The sequence below is a fragment of the Scyliorhinus torazame genome, chromosome 5 (assembly GCF_047496885.1).
Source record: "Scyliorhinus torazame isolate Kashiwa2021f chromosome 5, sScyTor2.1, whole genome shotgun sequence".
Taxonomy (NCBI): Eukaryota; Metazoa; Chordata; class Chondrichthyes; order Carcharhiniformes; family Scyliorhinidae; genus Scyliorhinus; species Scyliorhinus torazame.
In genome coordinates this window covers 93,224,857-93,250,320 of record NC_092711.1, presented here as the reverse complement: position 1 = coordinate 93,250,320, position 25,464 = coordinate 93,224,857, and the positions used below count along the sequence as shown (strand labels likewise).

Below are 25,464 nucleotides of genomic sequence, written 5' to 3'. Positions count from 1 at the left end.
TATTTGAATTGGTTGGACTTTTCCTGATTAAATTTGTTCACTTTCGGGTAAGTGGGTGAGAGGGGTTGACAGGCTCTTTAACAGAAAGTGAGTCCCTCTAAGGTAGTTGGCAAAGGAGCCAGAGGGGTAGAGGGCATTTGAATTTTCTTTGAGACAGTGTTTGAAAATGGAGTTCAGGAAGTCAATTGTGACTGACTAATTTATCAATGTTCTCTGAGGAAGTGACAAGGGATGTCAATAGATGTGCTTTATCTGGATTTCCAGAAAGTATTTCCCAAGGTGCCACATCAAAGGTTATTACACAAAATAAGAGCTCATTGTGTGGGGGGCAACATATCAGCATGGATAGAGGATTGGTTAGTGAACAGGAAGCAGCCAGTAGGTATAAATGGGTCATTTCTGGGTGGGTAAGATGTGACAAGTGGAATGTCACCAGGATCAGTGCTGGGCTCTCAACCATTTACAATCTGTATGAATGTGTTGGATGACGGGATTGAATGTCTGGCGGCTAAATTTTCTGATGCCTCAAAGACCGGGAGGAAAGTAATTTGTGAAGTGGATTTAAGGACTCTGCAAAGGACTACGAACAGGTTAAGTGAGTGGGTAAAAAACTGACAGATGGAACATAACTTTGGAAAATATGAATTGTCCACTTTGTCAGAAAGTATTAAATAAAACAATATTATTTAAATTGAGAGATTGCAAAACTCTTGAGTTACAGAGAGATCGGGGGTGCCTGATCCCAAGTTAGTCTGCAGGTACAGCAAGTGATTAGGAAGGCCAATGGAATATTCTTGTTTATTGCAAAGGAAATGAAATATAAAAGTAGGGATGTTTTGCTGCAGTTGTACAAGGTCTTTAATGAGACCATATTTCGAGCACTGTGTACAGTTTGGGTCTCCTTATTTCAGAAATGAGATACGTGCATTAGAAGCAGCAAAGAGAAGGTTGACTCCCCGGATTCCTGGATTGAGGGGGTTATCCTCTGAGGAAAGGTTTGACAGGTTGGGCCTGTATCCATTGCAGTTTAGAAGAATGAGAAATTATGTTAGAGACGCTAAGTGGAATTGATGGAGAGAATGCTGAGAGGATGTTTCCCCTTGTGGCAGAGACTAGGACGAGGGGATACCATTTACAAATAAGGGGTCTCTTATTTAAAATGCCGATCAGGATGATTATTTTTCCCCTGATGGCTGTGGGTCTGTTAATCTTTCTTCCCCAGAGAGTGGTGGAGGCAGGGCCATTGAATCTGCTTTGAGGCTGAATTTTATAGATTCTTGATTGACAAGGGAGTGAAAGGGTGGAGAAGGAAAGTGGAGTTGAGACCACAATCTGATTAGCCCTGATTTCATTGAATGATGGAGCAGGCTCGAGGGGCCGAATGGTCAACTCTTAATTTATATTGACCCTTAACACCCCCACTTTCCCAAACTCTGAAATGATTCACAGTGATAGTCCTTATTGGTGGCAGTGGTTAGATTTTATTCAGTATAAATAAGAGCTGACACAGTCTAATGTCTGAGCAGTAGTATCAAAGTGCAGCAGCATTACCATTGCATTCTGGGTAGAAGCACCATCTCCATTGATTCTCTCTGGAGTGTGTGTCAGTGCCTTGATGCTGTCACAATGTTGTCTCAATCCCTTGGACACATTCACCATTTCATCTCCTGCTGTGTCTGAAGTAGCTGTGTGTGTTTGGGACCCGGTCTTCAGTCCTTTTCAACATGAATTTACACTTGCTGTTTTTCACATGTAACAAATCACATCTGCACACTCACACCGGTCCAAAATTGCCCATAGTGTTGGGTGGGGCTACTGGGTTATGGGGATAGGGTGGAGGTGTGGATCTTGGGTAGGGTGCTCTTTCCAAGAGCCGGTGCAGACTCGATGGGCCGAATGGCCTCCTTCTGCACTGTAAATTCTATCTATGGTATCCCAAAATCATGTCACACATTCTTAACTCTCAGATGTGCTGATGAAAAGACCAAAGTGAGTCTGTCTTTCTTATCTCCCCCTGTTAAGGTGCTGATATTTTATGTAGCGGCTGGACTTCTTTAAAACAAAATTCATGGACAAGGATGTAAATATTTCCAAGAGAAAGTGATCAACTCATTCATCCCATCTACACATTCCAGACTTTCACTGGAATTTAGGTGGATACCAGATTGAAATATTCCATTTGGACGTACCCGAGGGACAGTATTCCAATTCATTTATTGTCCAGGACAATATATTCACAAGATCTTTAAAACAGAAATTAAACATTCCCAATTGATTTCAGATATTAACATATTCTGTTTGTTCTTTCTGGTCGATGTCAGGCTGGGGATGTTCACCTTGGGAGTAAAGGAGATTGAGGGGAGATTTGATAGAGGTGGACAAGATTACAACAGGTTTCGATAAGGTAGATAAAGAAAAGCTGTTCCCATTAGCTGAAGGGATGAGGACGAGGGGGGGGCACAGATTTTAGATTTTGGGTAAGAGATGCAGGGGGATTATGAGGGAGAATATTTTGATGCAGCGAATGGTAATGACCTGGAACTCGCTGCCTGTGAAATGAAGACCATGGAAGATTTCAAACAGATACTGAATGGGCATTTAGGGATCAAAACTTGCAGGGCTACAGGGATAGAACAGGGCAATGGGTCTGACTGGTTTGCAACAGGGAATCGATGCGCTGAATAGCCTCCTTCTCTGACCTCATGACCATAAGACATAGGAGCAGAATTAGGCCGCTCGGCCCATCGAGTCTACTCTGCCATTCAATCATGGCTGATATTTTTCTCAACCCCATTCTCCTGCCTTTTCCCCATAACCCTTGATCCCCTTATTAATCAAGAACCTATCTATCTCTGCCTTAAAGGCATTCAGTGACTTGACCTCCACAGCCTTCTGCAGCAGAGTTCCACAGATTCACCACCCTCTGGCTTACGAAATTCCTCCTCATTTCTGTTTTAAAGGATCGTCCCTTTAGTCTGATGCTGTGCCCTTGGGTTCTAGTTATTCCTCCCAGTGGAACCATCCTCTCCACGTACTCTGATCTAAAAAGTACAATTTCAGCAGCTCCAGTCTCTCCAATTCACTGAAGTCTCATCCCTGCTCCCATTCTCGTAAATCTCCTCTGCACCCTCTCCGAGAACTTCACATTTTTCCTAACATGTGGTGCCCCATTTATAGGGTTCCTTTCTCGAGTGATAGAATCGAAAAGCAGGGAGGTTATGTTCAACTTGTTTAGAACCAGGGTTAGACTACACTGGGAGCACTGTCAACATTCTGATCTCCATTTAGAAAAAGGAAATAGAGGCACTGGAGAAGGAGCAACAAAGATTCACAAAAATAATACCAGGCCCGAGATCATTTAACCCTCAGAAAAAGCTGGGACTGCTTTTCTCTAGAAAAGAGAAGACTGAAGGGTGACCTGATGGGAGTCTAAGATTATGCAGTGGTTCAATAATCCAATAGGAATTTCAATGGGAAACCTCTTACCGAGCGAGTGGTGAAAACATGGAACTCACGACCACAGCGAGTGGTTGAGGAGAACAGCATGAATACATTGAAGGGGAAGCTGTATACATACATGAGGGAGAAAGGAATAGAAGGAGATGCTGATGGTGGAGAAGAAGAGGGGTGGGTGGAGGATCATGTGGAGCATAAATACTGACACAGACCAATTGCTCCGACTGGCCTGGCCCTGTGCTGTAGACTCAATGGAACAGAGACAAATGTACTTATGTGAGATCCACCTGTAGTGGTAGAAATAACAATATTTACTACTCAGGATAAAATAAGTATCCTTCATCAGTTTGTGGATCATTTCAGTGGAAATGTGCTCTCCCAGGCTCAGCATCAGCCCACTGGAAGCAAAGTCAGGAGACCGGCCAGTCCAGCAGAAAGAAACCCTCCGACACTCCCACTTCATCGACTGTGAGCATGTCAGTCGTGGATGTGATTAACAGCAGCAATAACAGCAGAATCTAACCCTTGTAATTGCTTGTGAACTCGCTGATGTGTCTGCAGGTTGGCTGACTTGTGTGAATCCCTTCCCACAAACAGAACAGATGAATGGTCTCTCCCCGGTGTGAACTCTTTGATGTGTCAGCAGGCTAGATGACTGAGTGAATCCCTTCCCACACTGAGAGCAGAGGAATGGCCTCTCCCCAGTGTGAACTCGCTGGTGTTTTAACAGGGTGGATGAATCTCTGAATCCCTTTCCCCACACAGTGCAGGTGAATGGCCTCTCCCCAGTGTGAATTCGCTGGTGAGAGAGCAAGGTGGAGGACTGTGTGAATCCCTTCCCACATTCGGAGCAAGTGAACGGCCTCTCCCCATTGTGAACTCGCTGGTGTATCAGCAGCTTGGACAACTGAATGAATCCCTTCCCACATTCAGAGCAGGTGAACGGCCTCTCTCCAGTGTGAACCGGCTGGTATGTCAGTAAGTGGGTTAACTGAGTGAATCCCTTCCCACACTGAGAGCAGGTGAATGGCCTCTCACCCGTATGAACCCACTGGTGTTTCTGTAGATTGGATGAATTAGTAAATCCTTTGTCACACTGGGAGCAGGTGAATGGCTTCTCCCCAGTGTGAACTCTCTGGTGTGTCTGCAAATGGGATAACAGAGTGAACGCCTTCCCACATTCAGAGCAGGTGAATGGCCTCTCACCAGTGTGAACTCGCTGGTGGGACTGCAGGTTGGATGAGCGACTGAATCCCTTCCCACAATCACAGCAGGTGTATGGCCTCACCCCGGTGTGAACTCGCTGGTGCATCAGCAGGTTGGATGAATCACTGAACCCCGTCCCACAGTCAGAGCTGGTGAACGGCCTCTCTCCAGTGTGACTGCGTCGATGTATTTCCACCTCAGACAGAGCTTTCAATCCCTTCCCACAGTCCCCACATTTCCATGGTTTCTCCATAGTGCGGGTCACCTTGTGTCTCTCCAGGTTCGATGATAAGTTGAAGCCTCGTTCTTATAGAGCACGGGTGCAGTCTCCCCGCTGTGAATGGTGTGATGTTTTGTCAGGCTGTGTAACTGGTGAAAGATCTTTCACAGTCAGTTCACTGGAACTCTCTCACGCGGGTGTGTGTTGTGTGGGTCTCGTTGCTTTTCCAGTCACACTGATGTTTGAAATCTTTTGAAGCTGACAGTTCAGGAAAACATTTGTCCTTCTAGACTCAAAGCCCGATGATATTCAGATTCCAGGGAATTGAGTGACTCTGTCAGATCGAGACATGATGTTTGATATTTCTGTCTGTAATTTCTTCTCGCCTAATATCCTGTAAAAATAATTTTAAAAGTCATCACTGTCAGTGTAGGATAGAAACTCAAGTGAAGACAATTCTAGTTCCTATGGAACATTTTTTCCTCTCTCTTATTCCCCGAAAGCTGCAAATCTCCATCCCACACACGCTCCCTCCATTCTCACTTTGCTGGATCCCTGGGGTGTGCTTCCAGCCATTAAAGCAGTTGTCTGTCATCACCCTCTGTCTCCATCAGCTATGCCAATTTTGAATCCACCATATCATGTTACCTGTATCCCATGTGCTTTTGCCTTCTTTATAAAGTCTCCCCTGTGGGATCTTGTCAAAGGCTTTGCTTAAATCCAGCAAACTGCATCAACTGCACTACCCTCATCTACACAGCTGGTCACATAAAAAATCAATTCAAATTTGTTAGGCATAACCTCCCTCTAACAATGCCATGCTGACTATTCCTGATTAAATCTCGCCTCTCCAAGTGAAGATAAGTCTCTCTCCTTCTGTATGTTCTCCAATAGTTTCCCTACCACTGACCTGAGAAGTTCCCTGGCTTATCTCTACAACCTTTCTTAAACAGTGGGACCACATCAGCTGTTCTCCAGTCCCCTGGCACCTCCTTTGTGGCCAGAGAGGAATTAAAAATTTGGGTCAGAGCCCCTACAATATCCTCCCTCACGTCCCACAGCATCCTGGGACACAATTCATCCAGACCTGGAGATTTGTCCACCTTTAAGCCTGCCAACACTTCCAATAACTTGTCACTCCCTATGTCAATTTGCTCAAGAACCTCACAGTCTCTCTGCCTGAGTTCTATATCTACCTCCTCATTCTCGTGGCTGAAGACAGATGTGAAGTATTTGTTCAACACCCGACCACAGTCCTCTGGCTCCACCCACAGATTGTCCCTTTGGCCCTAATAGTAACACTGTTCTTGATCTGATGAAAGATCATGCTTGTAGATCTCCAAATTTCTTTCTCTGTCAGTCTGGCCTCAATAAAAGTTGAGACGGATTCGCACGTAAACAGAAGTTATTTATTTAGCTTGCAAGCTTGAATCATCTTACAGAAATGTAACAGGACATCCAGCCTCTTACACTCCAGAAAACGACTGAACTAAAAGACAAAGGGATCTCTGCAAAATCAATTCAAATGGTATCAAGTTTCACATACTCGACGGACATAGGTCAGCCTATGTCCCTCCTGACCTGTTCGATCTATTCTGATTGGCTCACTTCCAATCCCTTTCTCTGGCCCCTATCAATGAAGCATCACTCTCATAGACACACCTCTTCCTGCTTTTTCCATGCGGTCTCAAATTCCTTTGTCCATAACTGCAAGAATCAAAGTGGCTTATTTCTACATTACATTAACTAGTAACTCTAAAGTAACTATTTTATATCACATTCGTCATTCCCTCCTTTTATCATTCCATGATAACCGAACTATCCAATCTATAGCTACGGTTCCTCATCTAAAAAGATCCGTCGCTGCATTTCCAATTCCTGTCTTAGCCCCCCTTCATCTGCTTCACCCTCATGGATTTTAACAGTTAAATTTTTTTTCTCGGTGATTGGGGCGGTGATCTGATCTAGTGCACCCCGCATTCTACCCATCACACATTTAAGGGTGGCCAGGCCCACAAAGATGCAGCCGATAGCTACCACTAGATACATGGCCATATTTATCAACCAGTCCTTCCATCCTCCAGATCCCCAGTTACCCCAAGAGTCAGGATCCTGCATCCCGACCAAGTGATCCCGTATGCGATCCATAAATTTAGTAATGTTAGCGGTCAAGTCCTGAACACCCATGATCCACTTGCCCTGTACTATGGCGCATACCCCACCCTCACGGGCCAGAAGATAGTCAAGAGCATACCGGTTCTGCATTGCAAACAACCGTAGCTGAGACAACTCCTTGGTTATTGCCCCGAGGGCTCCCAAGGTTTCATTTCCCAAGATGGTAAGGCCGCAAATAAAATAATTCCGATCACTAACAGCCAAGGAACCCCCCACACCTCCCAGTGTCAATACGCTCAGAATGCCCCACCCGGCTGAGTGGCCCCGGTTGGTTGCAAGAACCTGAGGTTTTTTCCAGTTCTCGCAAAATTCAGCAGAGACTGCCCGGCGTGCTAACTGATTATGCAGGTTCCACGCCGAAGGGCAGGGGACTGTGGTAGGGACTAGAGTCCCTATAGCAATTCGGCGGGGAAATGGGGTGACAAAACGTTGGTCGCCGTACCATTAAATAAAAAGTAGTATCCTTGTTCCGTGTGGAGACTAGCATCACAATCAGCATATCGGTTGCGTAAGGACCTCCCAGTAGCCCAGTTTATCCAATTTTGAAATGCCCATTCGGGCCGCCCAGCAATGCAGAAAGCCCTATTCCCAACAGTGATATGAGAGACATTCGCCCAGCCACAAAGGAGCTGGAGGCCAGCGTTCAATGGAACGCAAGTGATGTTGTAACAAACGCATTGGCCAGACGCCTGGGTGATATGGCACCTCCTGTCCGTACAGGTGGGAAACAGACATGTTATATTTGTGTCCACCTCTACCAGCAAACAGCCGTACCCTTCACTGCTGAAGCAATTCTCGTACGACCGGGAATCCCTATTGGGAGTGAAGTGGCTAGGTATGTACGCTCTCCACCGTCGCAGCCTATCGTACTGTGAGTGGGGATTATCCCGAGGAAGGGGAAGGCAAATAGCCGGTGGTGCTGAATCCGGATCGTAAGGAAGAGTGACTTGCTCGGGCAATGGCTCGGAACGCTGACAATGAACCACCGTTTGGGGAGTGCCCCAAAGCGGTGAAACAGAAAATAACCTAGACACCGCTGCGGGGTTTGGGTAGCAGACAACCCGTCCCTGGCCATACAGACGGTGGTAAATCTGGTAGAAGAGATTCATACTACCCGGGTTTTCCTCAGTTTGGCCTTTAATTAACTTAAGTGCATCTCCCGGTAACCTACGTTCTAGCTGTACTTCCCTTCTCACACGCCCCGTCCTCTCTCTAGTCCCTTTCTCTTTCTCATGGTCTCTTCCTACACTCTTCTGACAGCCTGATGTTACCTTTATTGTACCACTTTTAACACATCCAAAATCAAATTTACATGTATTCCAAAAACAAGGCAATGTCCATATAATGTTCCCTTCCCATCGCCGGGACCGGTGCAGCTGCTTCATGACTCCCGCATTCTCCTTAACTTTGATGACCTTCCATGAGTCGATACCATGTCCTCGTATATGGGGGCAGTGAAGAACATCACCTTTGCATAGGTGATGTATCCTTGTAGATTGGTTGGGGCTACACAGATACATAATATTCCCCTTTTCCATGTCCATCGCCAATAACACGCCAAGCGAAGTGAGGCCAAATATCAGACAGACGATGCGTAGCCACTCCATCATGCTCCACACCTGTAAAATAGCACTGGAGAAGGGAGGCAGGTTAGTATCCGACCTTTTACAGTAGTGGAGATGGACTCAATTTACAGTGATGTAGGTGGACCCAAGCACTTCGCCCCTCCACTTTAACTGCTGTGGGGGTGGTAAGGAGAACTTGGAAGGGCCCGTCCCATCGCGGCTCCGACCCCTTCCTAGTCCAATTTTTTGACCATGACATAACTACCGGGCTGGACTGAAAGTGAGCTAGGTACTGGGGCAATGGCTGGTGAGCCGCACGGACTGGGCCATGGAGTTCCTTGAGCACTTGCGTAAAGGCTAGAACATAGGTGGTCATTTCTTCAGTCATCTGATGAAACTGAACCCGTCTGGGAACCTGCAGGCTCCAAGGAATTCTAAGAGGCCTGCCATAAAGAATCTCGGCGGGAGAGAGCCGGGCTGGTCCCGCAGGTGTAACCCGCAGCTGGAAGAGGGCAACGGGGAGCAACTTAAGCCATGTCAGTCCCGTGTCTGCTCTTAATTTAGCCAATTTAGTTTTGAGGGTCTGATTGTGTCTCTCAACCACCCCGGCTGCCTGCGGTCTGTAAGCACAGTGTAACTGCTGGCGTATGCCCAACTGGGAGCAAAACTCCTTGTTAATTTGTCCAATAAAATGAGGCCCATTATCAGAACTTAACTGAGCTGGTATACCGTACCGGGGAATGATTTCCCTCATCAAGACTTTAACCACAGTAACAGCTTTACTATAGATAGTCGGATACGCCTCAACCCATCTGCTGAACACATCCACAATGACCAAAACATATTTATAACATTGACACCTTTCCAACTCAATGTAATCCATTTGGAGCGTCTCAAAGGGACCACTGGGCAACGGGGTTTGCCCCTTCCCACAAGGGATACCTTTTCCGGTGTTATATTGCTGACAAATCAAACACCGATTACTGATACTTTGGGCCAACCCCTGCATTTTAGGGTGCCACCAAGTGTCCAGCAACAAATCACTAGTCCCCCGAGCCCCACAATGAGTTGCAAAGTGTACACATTCGATGACCCATAAAGCCAGTACATCAGACATACAAGTCTGATGTGCAGGCGTGGTCCATAAAGAGGAAACAGAATCATATGTACAACCTAACCGTTTCCACATTTGTTTATCACTCTCAGGAGCGTCCTCCTGTAACCTTATGACGTCTGGCATTGGCTTGTCAGAAGCAGACACATTCATAGTAGATCGTTTAGTCTGACTTAACATTTTAGGCACCATCACTTGCTGAATTTGTGTGGCTGTGCGCGCTGCACAATCTGCTCGTTCATTACCAACGTCAACTGGGGTTGTACCATTCGTGTGGGCAGCGCATTTAATAACGGAAATCTGCGCTGGCAGAAGGAGGGCCTGCAGTAGGTCATTAACTAAACCCCGGTGGGATATTTGACCACACATAATCATGTCAGGTTGTTCTGACGAAATGTCACTCAAATCGCCCCTTATTGTGGTAGTTTCCTGAATCAAGGCTAAACAGTCGTGGCCAGGTGCGTCTTCATGGACAGGGGGACCACTAAGAAAACAGGCTGGATTGATAGTGGTACAGTATTTAAATGTCAGACGTGGATTGTTCAAAAGGTATATCTCATACCTATTCTGACGAGCTGCGGTAAGATGCTGACCATTCGCCCCATATCCCTGGCATGGTACTGGTCATGGACCTGACGTGTAATATGAGGGCTTACCGAAGCTGACTGTGGCCATAAATGTGGTGATATTGTAACAAAATCGGCTGTACCTTCTTTTCCCGTGACTGTGGCTGTAACCTTGACTGGCCATTCGGTCTCAAGTAATGGCCGGTATTTGTCCTCCAACTCCCTGTTTCGTCCAGTTCTGTCATAGGCCAGGGTAACGTGATGCAGTGACTGTTCAATGTCTAACGTCCACCACTGGGGGGTGATAGAATTATAGCACTGTTGTCTCATCCTACTCTTCGCTGATCCACCCACCCAAAGTCACTATATTGGAGCTCCTGCTGGTAAACTACCATTTCTGCCGCTTGTTGGGATCGCAGATCATCCTTTTTCATTACATACTCAGTCTTAACCTTTGTAACTGAGCCTCCTTCTTGGCCTACACCCTCCTTCCAGTAAAATCTGACTGCCCTTGCCATCTGGGAAGGGTCGTTCTCTGTCCAATTCATGTTATTACATTTCACAGCAGTAACCACAGAAGGTGGTAGGCAATGCATTAACATAGCACAGTATTGAGGGGAATTCTGACCATTTTGATACAGCAAATCGCCTGACTGCCCCCGGTAGATTTCATTAAAACGCCCCAGACATTCCTATGGCTCGTCAATCTTCCTAGGTTTTAGGTCTAAGATAACAGAAAGATTTATGGGCCTTTGAAATGTGCTATTCAACGCATTCAAGATCTGTGTCCTTCTTTTCTCTATTTGCTCTCTTTTTTTTTAAACTTAAAAATGTTTGAAAGTTCAAATTGAATTACTGCAACTTGCAAGCTTAGCTCTGATCTCAACTCAGAACTAAATTTACAATTTGCTTAACACAAACTTGTATAACATTTACAACTTAATTATTTCTTTATCTTAACAATTTTTCTTTTAACAAGTTTTTTTTTTCTTTTACATACACATAAGTATTAGCAAAATCAACTATCATAAGTATTAGCAAAATCAATTATCATCTCCAGATTGACACTTTTTAAAATGGTGTCCATGATCTTCTTTAAGTTTCTATTAATCTCCAGATAAAATGAGATAAACCTTATTTCAAGTAAGTAAAATTTAAGATTCTGGCAATTTCAATCAATTGCTTTCGAAAATAATAACTTTTATCAAAGAGGTGGAGAAACCCACTGGTTTCCTTTAATTAATTCAAAACGTAACTTTGCTGGTGTTCACTGACTCAAAGGAAAGGTATCCGATTACACTGCAGACTGGTGCTGTTATCTCAAGGCCTGAGTGAGAAGCACTGTCTGTTTTCAACTCCGCCTGCTGCTGTTAACCCTTTGAGAGACTTCTGCTTCAACCAATAAATATTTAAAACACTCACACATAGAGTTGAACCATCTTCAGATTTAAAAACAGTTATACTGGACTGAACCCCCATCTATTGAAGTCCCATCAGCCCCTGAACCCATATAATAGACTGAACCTTTATTATTTAAAGTCCCATCAGCCTCTGAACCCTGATAATAGACTGAACCTTTATTATTTAAGTCACATCAGCCTCTGAACCCTGATAATAGACTGAACCTTTATTATTTAAAGTCCCATCAGCCTCTGAACCCTGATAATAGACTGAACCTTCATTATTTAAAGTCCCATCAGCCCAAAACCCTAACCCAAGCCGAAACAACAATATGAAATCCCATCAATTAAAGTGCTAATCCCCAGACTGACCTGTGATTTCGTCGAGGCGGTCTTTCTGTGCCAACCGCGAGTGACCAGACTAATCAGACGATAAGAAGAGGGGAACAATCAATGCTGGTCGTTTTCCATTTCTACATTGAGGGCCCTTTGTTCCCGTCCTCCTGTTCATAATCAGTCTAATTCTGATTTCGCAGTTGGATCAGGATCGCCCAGAGAAATCCCGGTTTTCGGCACCAAATGTAGATCTCCAAATTTCTTTCTCTGTCAGTCTGGCCTCAATAAAAGTTGAGACGGATTCGCACGTAAACAGAAGTTATTTATTTAGCTTGCAAGCTTGAATCATCTTACAGAAATGTAACAGGACATCCAGCCTCTTACACTCCAGAAAACGACTGAACTAAAAGACAAAGGGATCTCTGCAAAATCAATTCAAATGGTATCAAGTTTCACATACTCGACGGACATAGGTCAGCCTATGTCCCTCCTGACCTGTTCGATCTATTCTGATTGGCTCACTTCCAATCCCTTTCTCTGGCCCCTATCAATGAAGCATCACTCTCATAGACACACCTCTTCCTGCTTTTTCCATGCGGTCTCAAATTCCTTTGTCCCTAACTGCAAGAATCAAAGTGGCTTATTTCTACATTACATTAACTAGTAACTCTAAAGTAACTATTTTATATCACATTCGTCATGCTGACCTGAAACATTAACTCTGTTTCTCTCCACAGAGGCTGCCAGATGTGCTTAAGATTTCCAGCATTTATTTTTCTTTAAACCACAGCAGTCCAGGTGGTGCCTAACCAGGATTTTATATATCTATGCTTCTCCAGTCACACAGATACTGGAAATCCTTCCCTCAACTTTGCATCTCCTACTCTCAGAGGCAGTAGGTTCCAGGTTGTTACCACTCACTTTACATGTACACAAGGCTGCTTGAGGAGTTTATTTGGCCCATTTTCCCCATGCCAGAGTTCGATTATTTTGTTTTATTTTTCAGAATGTATCAAATTCCCTTTTGTAAGTTACAGTCCAATGAGGCTCGAGCACAATTTATAGACGGCACATTCCAAATCACAACAACTCGCTGTGTTGTACAACAAATAATTGTGCATATGGGGTGTCGGGAGTTTCACAGAGTATTCAAAATGGTGTCAATGACGTGGTTATTACACAAAATTAAGACTCAATCTTTATCAATGATTCTGGTGGGGACATGGAGTGTAATATATCCTTGTATGCGGACAATTAGAACAAATCTACATTTCTATAAAACCTCTCACTCCCACTGGACCTCCTGAAATGTTTTAAAGCCAATGGAGTACTTCAGAAACATATTCACTGTTGTAATGTAGGAAGCTGTAAGTACACATGTGTAATCACATTTAGTTTTAAAATTGTTATTTTCATAGTGTATTCACTGTCATTAGTAACAAGGTCAAGGAAGCCCTTTTATACCTCGAACACGTGGCTTCCTGCTGCCATTTTGTCTTCTGTACCGTTCCTATATAAACTATGTATTGATTTCATAGCAAAAAACAATAATTAAATTCATGATTATTCAGTAGTGAACATTGATTATCATTAGTGAATTGGTGTATTGGGTAATTATTTTGTAAAGACTAGATCTTGATTTAAAAAGATAAACAGTATCAACCAAAATGTTTCCAGAAACAGCAGAACTATCAGTATTTGTTTGAAAAAATAAATTCCTTGTAATTTTGAGAAGTTACAAGACATCATATTCTGCCAAGACTATGTGGGCCAGGCAGTGGTGTAATGGTATTGTTACTGGGCTAGTAATCCAGAGACCCAGGTTAATGCTCTGGGGATCTGGGATTGAATCTGCCTGTGATAGATAATGATATTGAATAAAAGTCTCAAATGAAAAGTCTAATAATTGTTGTAAAAACCCGCCTGGTTCACTAATGTCCTTTAGGAGATATGCTCTCCTTGCGTGGCCTGGCCTACATGTGACTACAGATCCACAGAAATGTTGTGGTTGATTTGTAAGTGTTCTCGGAAATAGCCTCACAGGTCATGCAGTTCAAGGGCCATTGGAATGAGCAGTAAATGCTGGCCCAGCCAGTGACGCCCACCTCCCATGAATGAATAATTTTTAAGAAGACACTGTTCAGTTTGAAGATGAGTAAGAAACTGTCTCTTTTATTGGATTTGATTTATTGTCACGTGTACCGAGGTACAGTGAAAAGTATTGTTCTGTGTACAGTCCAAATAGATCGTTCCAGACATGAAAAAATAAAGTGCGAATCTTGGCAGTTTGCTCAATTTACAAAAGAATTTAATGGCTTTGTTGACACAGATTAACATTTTAATCACCATCTAAAACATTTCTAACGGTACTTGGTGCTCATATAGACAGACACAAACAACACTGTAACTGAATTAGAGGAAATGTCAGAGATTTAACAAAATCACCTTGATAAATTCGACTATAATGATAGAGAAATAGGAAAAGCCACTCAGGAGAATGTGGAACTCCAGGCTCAGTGCGGATTTGCTGTCACCCCTCCTTTCTTATACATGAACGGTATTTAGGCTGCAGAATGTTTCACACCAAAACACCGAGGGGTCAAATATAAGCAACACATAATTCTCAATTCTCTTCCATATAACGATATTTGACTTTGTTCAAAAGCTATCAGTGGTCAATCTCAACAAAGATTCATGGGATCTCTGTTACCCAGTGACACGATTTCTTGGATCAGTCATGTTTGCAATTCAATGGGGGCTTCCGGTTGCGGCGATGACCAGCTAAGCCGCACGTTTCGGCGGCTCCAGCTCCAACAGACCTTCGGGCTCTTTTAAGAGCCCCAACGGGAAATTTTCGCGCGACGAAACCCGGTGTGGGGTGAGTGAATAGGGAGTCCACTCCAACGAAAGAGGAAAATATCGGCGGCGGCGGCTGCAGCGCGAGGAATCATCGACGATAGGGACAGAAAGGAAAAAGAAACAAGATGGCGGCGGAGAAAGCCCAGGCGACATGGGGGCCCGATCAAGACGAATTTTTAAGACGGTGTGTGGAGCTACTAAAGAAGGAGGTGCTGACCCCGATGCTACAGGCAATTGAGGGGCTTAAGGAGGCACAAAGGACCCAGGAGACAGAGCTCCGCGTGGTGGAGCAGAACGTGACGGATAATGAGGACGAGATCCTGGGCATGGCGGTCAAAACACAGACGCTCGAGGCGCTCCACAAAAAGTGCATTGAAAGGATTGAGGCCCTAGAAAACAGAGCACGAAGGAAGAACCTTCGGATTCTGGGTCTCCCAGAGGGAGTGGAAGGAGCGGACTGCGGGGCTTACGTGAGCACAATGCTAAGCTCGCTGATGGGAGCTGAGGCCCCTTCGGGCCCCTTAGAAGTGGAGGGGGCTCATCAGGTCCCGGCGAGGAGACCAAAAGCGGGAGAACCACCTAGGGCGACAATCATGCGATTTCACCGCTTTAATGATAGAGAAGTGGTTCTGAGATGGGCCAAAAAGGTACGGAGTAGTAGATGGGAGAATGCAGTGGTACGGGTGTACCAGGATTGGAGTGCGGAGGTGGCGAGAAGGAGGGCGAGTTTTAATCGAGCCAAGGACGTGTTACACAAGAAGAAGGTGAAGTTCGGGATGCTGCAGCCGGCACGACTATGGGTCACGTACCAGGAGAGACATCGCTACTTCGAAATGGCGGAAGAAGCATGGACCTTTATTAAAGATGAGAAATTGGATCGGAACTGAGGGACTGATATTACAGGGAAATGTTACCGTCGATGTATATAGAGAAGTAAATTGGGAAGGGGGGAGACACTAAGAAATGTGGGCGCCGGTGGGGGGGGGGAAAGAAGGGACATAGGCGGATGATGAGGAATGGGAGTGGGAGGGGAAAGGGAGCTGCGCCACAAGAGGCGGGTCAGCTACAGAGATGTTCCCGCGCCAGAAAGATAATGGCGGGAAGATAAGCGCAAGGTAGATGGGAGTTCCCCACACGGGGGTGGGGGGGGGGGTGGGGGGGGTGTCAGGTCAAGGAGTGAGCAGGAGAAGCCGGGGTCAGTTGAAGTCAGCTGACTTGCGGAAGTAATATGGGGGGAGCAATCACGCTAGAGGGGGATCTAGCGGGGGGGGGGGGAGAGGGGGAGGGGGGAGGATAACTGGGTTGCTGCTGCAGAAATCAAAGAGGAACTGGCTAAAGAAAGGGTGGTTGGGGCTGGAATGCTGGACACCTGGGGAACGAGTGGGAGCGCGGAATCGGGACGTGGGACTGGCCTAGAGAAGGTGATGGCTAGTCGACACGGGAAGGGGGCAGGTAGCCCCCTAGTGAGGCTGATCACGTGGAACGTGAGAGGCCTAAATGGACCGATTAAAAGGGCCCGAGTGCTCGCGCACCTGAAAGGACTGAGGGCAGACGTGGCTATGCTCCAGGAGACGCACCTGAAGGTGGCGGACCAAGTTAGGTTAAGGAAAGGATGGGTGGGACAGGTGTTCCACTCAGGGCTAGATGCAAAGAACAGAGGGGTGGCCATACTGGTGGGGAAACGGGTAGCATTCGAAGCAAGGAGCATTGTAGCAGATAGTGGAGGCAGATATGTAATGGTGAGTGGCAGGCTGGAGGGAATGGAGGTTGTGCTGGTTAACGTATATGCCCCGAATTGGGACGATGCGGGATTTATGAGGCGGATGCTGGGACGTATACCGGACCTGGAGGTAGGAAACTTGATATTGGGAGGAGACATCAACACCGTGCTGGACCCAGGGTTAGATAGATCCAGATCTAAGACCGGAAGAAGGCCGGCAGCGGCCAAGGTGCTTAAGGGGTTTATGGACCAAATGGGGGGAGTGGATCCATGGCGATTTCTTAGACCGAGGGCCAGGGAGTTCGCCTTCTTCTCCCATGTTCATAAAGTGTACTCCCGGATAGATTTTTTTGTTTTGGGAAGGTCGTTGATCTCGAGGGTGGAAGAAGCTGAGTATTCAGCCATAGCTATTTCGGATCATGCCCCACATTGGGTGGACCTGGAACTAGGAGAGGAGAGGGAGCAGCGAGCACTCTGGCGATTAGATGTGGGATTGTTGGCGGATGAGGGAGTCTGTGGAAGAGTGCGGGGATGTATCGAGAGGTACCTGGAGGCCAATGACGACGGGGAGGTCTGAGTGGGAGTGGTATGGGAAGCACTAAAGGCGGTGGTCAAAGGAGAGCTGATCTCCATCAGGGCCCACAAAGGGAAAACAGAGGCCAAGGAAAGGGAAAGACTACTGGGGGAGATCTTAAGGGTGGACAGGGAATTTGTGGAGACCCCGGAGGAGGGACTGTACAGGGAGAGACGACGACTCCAGACGGAGTTCGACCTTCTGACCACCAGGAGGGCGGAGGTGCTGTGGAGGAAGGCACAGGGGGTGAGGTATGAGTATGGGGAAAAAGCTAGTCGCCTGTTGGCCCATCAGCTGCGAAAGAGGACAGCGGCGAGGGAGATAGGGGGAATTAGAGACGAAAAGGGAGCTACGGTGCGGAGAGCAGGGAAGATAAGCGGGGTGTTTAAGACCTTTTACGAAGGACTGTATAGGTCCCAACCCCCGGAGGGAAAAGAGGAGATGCGGCAGTTCCTCGACCAATTAAGGTTCCCGAGGGTGGAGGAGCAGGAGGCGGAAGGCCTGGGGGCACCAATTGGGGTGGACGAGGTTACCAAGGGGCTGGGGAATATGCAGGCAGGGAAGGCTCCGGGACCAGATGGGTTCCCGGTGGAATTTTATAGAAAATGTGTGGACCTGTTGGCCCCGCTGTTGGTGAGGACTTTTAACGAGGTCAGGGAAGGAGGGACTCTACCCCCGACAATGTCGGAGGCGACGATATCGCTAATTTTGAAGCGGGATAAAGATCCACTGCAGTGCGGGTCCTATAGGCCTATTTCACTATTAAATGTGGACGCCAAATTGCTGGCAAAGGTGCTGGCATCGAGGATAGAGGACTGTGTCCCGGGGGTGGTGCACGAAGACCAGACAGGGTTCGTAAAGGGGAGACAACTAAATGTCAACGTGCGACGGCTATTAGGGGTGATAATGATGCCCCCAGTAGAGGGGGAGGCAGAGATAGTGGTGGCAATGGATGCAGAGAAGGCATTTGACAGGGTGGAGTGGGAGTACCTATGGGAGGTGCTAAGGAGGTTCGGGTTCGGGAACGGGTTTATTAGCTGGGTCAAACTCCTTTATGGGGCCCCAACGGCAAGTGTGGTCACGGGTCGGCAAAGGTCGGAGTATTTCCGACTATACAGGGGAACAAGGCAGGGATGCCCGCTATCTCCATTACTGTTCGTGTTGGCAATTGAACCACTGGCCATGGCGCTGAGAGACTCCAGGAAATGGAGAGGGGTGATTAGAGGGGGAGAAGAACACCGAGTGTCGCTCTACGCGGATGACCTACTGTTGTCTGTGACGGACCCAGTGGGGGGGATGACAGAGGTCATGCAGATATTGAGGGAGTTCGGAGATTTCTCGGGATATAGGCTTAACATGGGGAAGAGTGAACTTTTCGTGATACACCCTGGGGACCAGAGTAGAGGGATAGAAGGCCTGCCTCTAAGGAAAGTGGAAAGAAACTTCCGATACCTGGGGATTCAGATCGCCAGGAGCTGGGGAACCTTGCACAGACTTAATCTGACACGATTGGTAGAATAAATGGAAGAGGACTTCAAGAGGTGGGACATGCAGCCACTGTCATTGGCGGGCAGAGTGCAGGCAATTAAGATGATGGTCCTCCCGAGGTTCCTATTTGTATTCCAGTGTCTCCCTATACTAATTACTAAGGCCTTCTTTAAAAAAAATAGACAGGAGTATCACGAGCTTCGTGTGGGCAGGGAAAGTCCCGAGGGTAAGGAGGGGGTTCTTACAACGTAGCAGAGACAGAGGGGGACTGGCACTGCCGAATTTGGGCAACTACTATTGGGCCGCCAATGTGGCGATGATCCGTAAATGGATGATGGAGGGAGAGGGAGCGGCGTGGAAAAGACTGGAGAGAAAGTCCTGTAAAGGGACGAGTCTAGAGGCGCTGGTGACGGCGCCGCTACCGCTCTCACCAAAAAAATTTACCACAAACCCAGTGGTGGCGGCAACATTAAATATCTGGGGACAATGGATAAATGGGCAGGGTAAATTCCTCTTCCTCGTGCGCCAGGCTTAGCCTGATTCAATTTAAGGTGCTACATAGAGCACACATAACGGGAGAAAGGTTGAGCAGGTTCTTCGGAGTGGAGGACAAGTGCGGGAGGTGCGGTGGAAGCCCGGCAAACCACGCACATATGTTTTGGTTGTGCCCGGCACTGGAGGGGTACTGGAGGGGAGTGACGGGAATGATTTCGAAGGTGGTGAAGGTCCGGGTCAAACCAGGCTGGGGGCTAGCTTTATTTGGAGTTGCGGATGAGCCGGGAGTGCAGGAGGCGAAAGAGGCCGATGTTGTGGCCTTTGCGTCCCTAGTAGCCCGGCGTAGGATTTTACTCATGTGGAAGGAAGCGAAACCCCCCGAACTGGAGGCCTGGGTAAATGATATGGCGGGGTTCATAAAACTGGAGCAGATGAAGTTTGCACAGAGAGGATCGACTCAAGGGTTCACCAGGTGGTGGCAGCCATTCCTCGACTACCTAGGGGAACGTTAGAGGGAAGATAGATGACCAGCAGCAGCAACCCAGGGGGGAGGGGTGGGGAGGGGAAAAGTTTTATTTTATGTTAATCGATTAGTTTACCATGTTGGTTAGTTACTTGTTATTAGACTGTGGTTATTATGTTACATGTACTGTTAATTTAAAAAAAAAAAAATTTCTTATGTTTGATGTGTCAGGGGAAAAACATTGTGATCGAAAAATTTTCAATAAAATATATATTTTTAAAAAATGTTTGCAATTCAATGGTGTATATTTCAGAGTTATTCAGGGTGAAGACTCGGGAGCTATTCAATTCAAAATGAAGTCATATATAACAAATAAATATACTGATGTTCAACATTGAATAACACAACATATTGAGTAAAATTGGTGGAACTTTTCTGTGGGAAGATAAGAATGATGCATTAATGATTGAACAGAGAGCATTGTTCCGTTAGATATTTGTTGAACAAATGCTAAAGTTCAATGTAAGTTCTATATTTTATGATCTTACAAATTGAGACATCTGTTTTAAACGAACAGTTGTCTTCATGCAATAAGTGACCTGGCCTCCCAGCCGAACCATTGAAAGCTGCAGCAAGACTGTGCAGTTGAACATTGCATAGGTCCATTGGGTACTGTGCCGCCAGCTGTTTCTGTAGTGTAGAGGTTATCACATTCACCTGCCACACGAAAGGTGCCGGGTTTGAAACTGGCAGAAGCATTAAATGCATCTCATTTATGATGTGGAGATGCTGGCGTTGGACTGGGGTGGGCACAGTAAGAAGTCTCACAACACCAGGTTAAAGTCCAATAGGTTTATTTTGAATCACTAGCTTTCTGAGCGCAACTCCTTCCTCGGGTGAATGAAGAGGTGGGTTCCACAAACATATATATAGAAAAATCCAATGCAAAATGATACTTTGAATGCGAGTCTTTGCAGATAATTAAGTCTTTACAGGTCCAGACGGTGCAACTGGAGAGAGGGATAATCACAGATTAAGGAGGTGTGAATTGTCTCAAGCCAGGACAGTTGGTAGGATTTTGCTAGATGGTGGGGGGGTGAATGTAATGCAACATGAATCCAAGGTCCCCACGGTGGCGGCTTCTTGTAAGGGCACAAGTTTGGGGGCATTGGTGACGGCACCCCTGCCGTTCCCGCCGGCGTGGTACTCCACTAGTCCAGTGGTGGTGGTGGCCCTGAGAGTCTGGAGGCAGTGGAGGAGACATGTGGGAGCAGAGGGGGCATCAGTGAGGCGGAGAGCGGGGATTGAGAGGATGGGGGACTTGTTCTTGGAAGCTAGCTCCCTGAGTATGAAGGCGCTGGAGGAGAAGTTTGCATTAGCGGGGGGAAATTAATTCCAATTTTTACAGGTACGGGACCTTTTGCGGAAGCAGGTACCAACCTTCCCACCCTTGCCGCTAAGGGGGATTCAGGATAGGGTGGTCTCTCGAGGATGGATAGGAGAGGGGAGCATCTCGTTCATATATTGTGAGCTTATGGGTTCGGAGGAGATGCAAACCGAGGAGCTGAAGCGAAAGTGGGAGGAGGAGCTGGGGTGGAGAGATAGAGGAGGGCCTCTGGGCGGATGCATTAGGAAGGGTCAATACTACCGCAACATGTGCCAGGCTCAGCCTGATCCAATTTAAGGTTGTTCACCGGGCTCACATGACAGTGGCCCGGATGAGCAGATTCTTTGGGGTGGAGGACAGGTGTGCGGAATGCACGGGGGGGGGCAGCAAATCATGTCCATATGTTCTGGGCATGCCCAAAACTGAGGGGATTTTGGCAGGGGTTTGCTGATGCCATGTCCACAGTATTATTATTATTAAATACGAGGGTGGCAATGAGCCCGGAGGTGGCGATTTTTGGGGTATCGCAGGGCCCGGGAATCCAGGAGGAGAGAGAGGCGAATGTTCTAGCCTTTGCTTCCCTGGTAGCCCGGAGGCGTATGTTACTGGCATGGAGGGACTCAAAGCCCCTGAAATCGGAGACCTGGCTCTCCGACATGGCTAGCTTCCTCTGCCTGGAGAAAATTAAATTCGCCATGAGGGGGTCTCTGCTGGGGTTCGCCTGGAGGTGGCAACCATTCGTCGACTTCCGCAGAGAACTAATCGTCAACAGAAAGGGGGGGGGGGGTGGAGAGGAAGGGGGTTAGGTTAGCATAGGTTCGGGGGGGTAAGTAATGGCAAGACCTGTGGGAGAGGGAGGTGGAATTTGCACTATATTTTTCTTGTTATGCATACTGTTGATTTTGTTGCTGTTGAAATGCCAAAGAAATATCTCAATAAAACGTTTATTTTTTAAAAAATGAATCCAAGATCCCGGTTGAGGCCGTACTCGTGTGCGGAACTTGGCTATCAGTTTCTGCTTGGCTATTCTGCGCTGCCGTGCTTCCTGAAGGCTGCCTTGGAGAACGCTAAGCTGAAGATCAGTGGCTGAATGCCCTTGACTGCTGAAGTATTCCCCAACTGGAAGGGAACATTCCTGCCTGGTGATTGTTGCGCAATGTCCGTTCATCCATTATCGCAGCATCTGCATGGCTTCGCCAATGTACTCCTGCAGTGTATGAGGTAGACAATGTTGGCCGAGTCGCACGAGTATGTACCGCGAACCTGGTGGATTGTGTTCTCACATGAAATGGTGGTACCCATGTCGATGGCCTGGCACGTTTTGCAGAGGTTACCATGGCAGGGTTGTGTGGTGTTGTGGTCGCTATTCTTCTGAAGGCTGGGTAGTTTCCTGCAATCAATGGTCTGTTTGAGTTTGCGCAGTTGTTTGAAGGCAAGTAGTGGGGGTGTGGGGATGGCCTTGGTAAGATGTTCGTCTTCATCGATGACGTGTTGAAGGCTGCGAAGAAGATGTAGTTTTTCAGGCAAAAGGCTCCGGGAGTTCTTCCACAGACCAGAAGAGGCCTACAGTGAACCCAATGAGACAACCAACAGAACCTGAACAACATACCGAGAGATCTGTGGGACTGGAAGTTCCAGCCAGCAGGCAGGGCTGGAAAGCCCCACCCATTGAAACAATCCGATCAGCTGATTCTGCTGCTCGTCTTCCACGAAACCACTCAGTAAAACTGCCTCGAAAGTCCTTTCTTATCCAAATTCTGAACTCACATCTTTCCCCTCTTTTCCTGCTGTCTCCCATCATGCACTCTCAGCGCTCATCTTGTCTGTGTGACTTACTCTTTACTCCTTTGACCCAATTCGCACTAAACTGTTGAACATCCAACTTCCACAATCATAGAATTTACAGTGCAGAAGGAGGCCATGCGGCACATCAAGTCTGCACTAGCCCTTGGAAAGAGTACCCTACTCAAGCCCACATCTCCACTCTATGCCCATAACCCAGTAACCTCACTTAATCCTTTTGGACACTAAGGGCAATTTAGCATAGCCACTCCACCAAACCTGCATATCTTTGGACTGGGAGGAGACGGAAGCACCCTGAGTAAACCTATTCAGACACAGGGAGACGGTGCAGACTCCGCACAGATAGTAACCCAAGCTGGGAATTGAACCTGGAACCCTGGAGCAGTAAAGCAACTGTGCTAACCACTGTGCTACCATGCTGTCCCTGATTTATTGGATCCAAGTTCACATACAAGCCACAGTGAAGCATCTGCCGTGGTGGGGTTTGAACCTGCATTCTCAGAGAATTGTGCTGGGTCTCGGGATTACTTATCCAGTGACAATCCCACTACACCATCACCTCCCCAGTCAAGTGCTTTGCAGAACTCATCCGGGATATGAACCCAGGCCCTCTCGCATTTTGGAAACCCCCTTAGCGGAAATCATACCCCACGGTTTCCACGGTATCTCCATGGAGTCAGTGTCTTTGTGCGTTTCCTCTTTAGGCAATCAAGTGAAGCTTGGTCCTTAGACAGAACACGTTGTATGGTTTCTCCCCTGAGTGAATGGTGTGGTGTTTTTCAGGCTGTAACTGGTCAAAGCTCTTTCCACAATAAGTTCACTGGAACACACTCACTCTGGTGCGTGTGTGTCTCGGTGCTTTTCCAGTCACTGATGTTTGAAATATTTTCCCACAAACAGAACAAACATTTTTCATTCCACATTCATAGTCTGAGGATATTCAGATCCTGATCAATTCAGTGACACTGTCGGATCTTAATGTGATATGTGGTTTGTTTCCTGTCTGAAAATCCTCTCTTAAAGCCTTGTAAAAGGAGTTTACAAAGGTCACCCTAAATTCAGAACAGACAATTCCAGTTTCTACGGAACATTTTTTCTCTCTCTTCTGTCCCCAAAGCTGTAAATCCCCATCCCACACACACTCCCTCCTCCCTGGGGCTGAAATCCAAATAAAGTATTCGATCATTATTTCTGTATCCTGTTATCAAATTTATATAATTAGAGATAAGAATATGCTTTATAAGTCACTTCATCCATGGCTTGTGACAGACATTAATCTGAATCACCCTGACTGAGCAGACAGAATAACAGATGTTAACCTTGTGTCCAGAACTGACTGTGTGGAGATTTGATGAGCAATTGCAAAGGTTGTTTCTCCAAATCATCCAGGGTTTCCTTCGTTCTTCCTCTCCCTCTCGAACTAAGTTATACCGGATATCAGACTTAGAGCCCATTCTGGTTCTCTTCCTACTGACTAAATAACTTCAATCAAATATGGAGACGACTGAATCCACTGTTCGGTCCCTGCTCTAATCTCCATTCCTGGCATACCGACTCTAACCCTCTCCCTGGCAACAGTCTGAGACTTTGCCAGACTCTTTGTAAACTTGGTTTCATACTGATCCAATGAGCTTCTGACCTCATAGAATTTACAGTGCAGAAGGAGGCCATTCGGCCCTCCAGCCCTTAGAAAGAGCACCCTACTTAAGCCCACACCTCCACCTATCCCCGTAACCCCACCTAGCCTTTTTAGATACAAAGGCAATTTACCATCGTCACCTCCCGATTCGACAATTCCATCACACGCCTGGCTGCTCTCCCACATTCTACCTCTGCAAACTTAAAGCCATCCAAAAGTCTGCTACCCGTGTCTTAATTCACAGCAAGTTCTTTTCCCCTATGATCCCTGTGCTCCGAGACTTGCATTCTCTCCCAGTCAATTCTCCCTTGTTTTCAAATCCCTCCATGGCCTCGTCTCTCCCTGTGTCTGTCATCTCCTCCAGCCCCACAACCCCCTGAGATATCTGTACAGTTCTGATCCTGGACTCTTGTACACCCCCAATTTTAATTACTCCGCCATGGTTTTAAGTTCCCTCGGCCCCAAGCACTGAATTCCCTCCCTGAAGCTCCCCGTCTCCACCTCACTCACCTCCTTTCAGACTCTTCAAAACTCACGTCTTTGACCAAGTTTTTGGTCACCTGCCCTAATATCTCCTTTTGTGTCTGGGTGCCTCACTTTGTTTTATAATGTTCCTGTGAAGTTGACTGGGATGATTTCTGATGTTAATGGTGTTATATAAATAGAAGTTGTTGTTGTTGACTGTAACCCTGACCTCCTGTTTTACAATATCCCATTGGTTTCACAACAAACTCTATCTCTGATGTTTTGCCCCCTGCGGGTTTGCAGCCTCTATAAAGACGGCGGCCGTTAACTCAGGCCTGTCACCGGGAGCAGGCCGCAGCTGTCCCCCCGCTCGATGCAAACCCGGGCCCGGAAACTTCTTATTGGGGTTTGGAGCGTCCACCGGGTTTCAGTGAAACCTCCCGGCCGCGTCCAGCATCGGCACTGCGCATGCTTCAGCTCACAATGCCCAGGAAGTGATTGGCGGCAGTTCTGGACCAATAGGAAGAGAGGGG

General features: G+C 46.9%; 2 protein-coding genes across 2 annotated transcripts in view; both read right to left on the bottom strand.

Annotated features, from left to right (window-relative positions):
* Positions 1–3,778: 3,778 nt before the first annotated feature.
* Positions 3,779–4,823, bottom strand: LOC140418962 (uncharacterized). The gene has a single exon (XM_072502659.1). It carries the CDS (start codon positions 4,766–4,768, stop codon positions 3,950–3,952), a length of 819 nt encoding a protein of 272 aa, XP_072358760.1. The 5' UTR covers positions 4,769–4,823; the 3' UTR covers positions 3,779–3,949.
* Positions 4,824–6,303: 1,480 nt separating this feature from the next.
* The window catches only part of LOC140418954 (uncharacterized), a 150,762-nt gene continuing 131,601 nt past the window's right edge, over positions 6,304–25,464 (bottom strand). Inside the window, exon 2 of the mRNA XM_072502639.1 lies at positions 6,304–8,689. Within this exon, the coding sequence (XP_072358740.1) occupies positions 7,450–8,689 (1,240 nt within the window). The 3' untranslated portion in view covers positions 6,304–7,449. The remainder of the gene's footprint in view (positions 8,690–25,464) is intronic.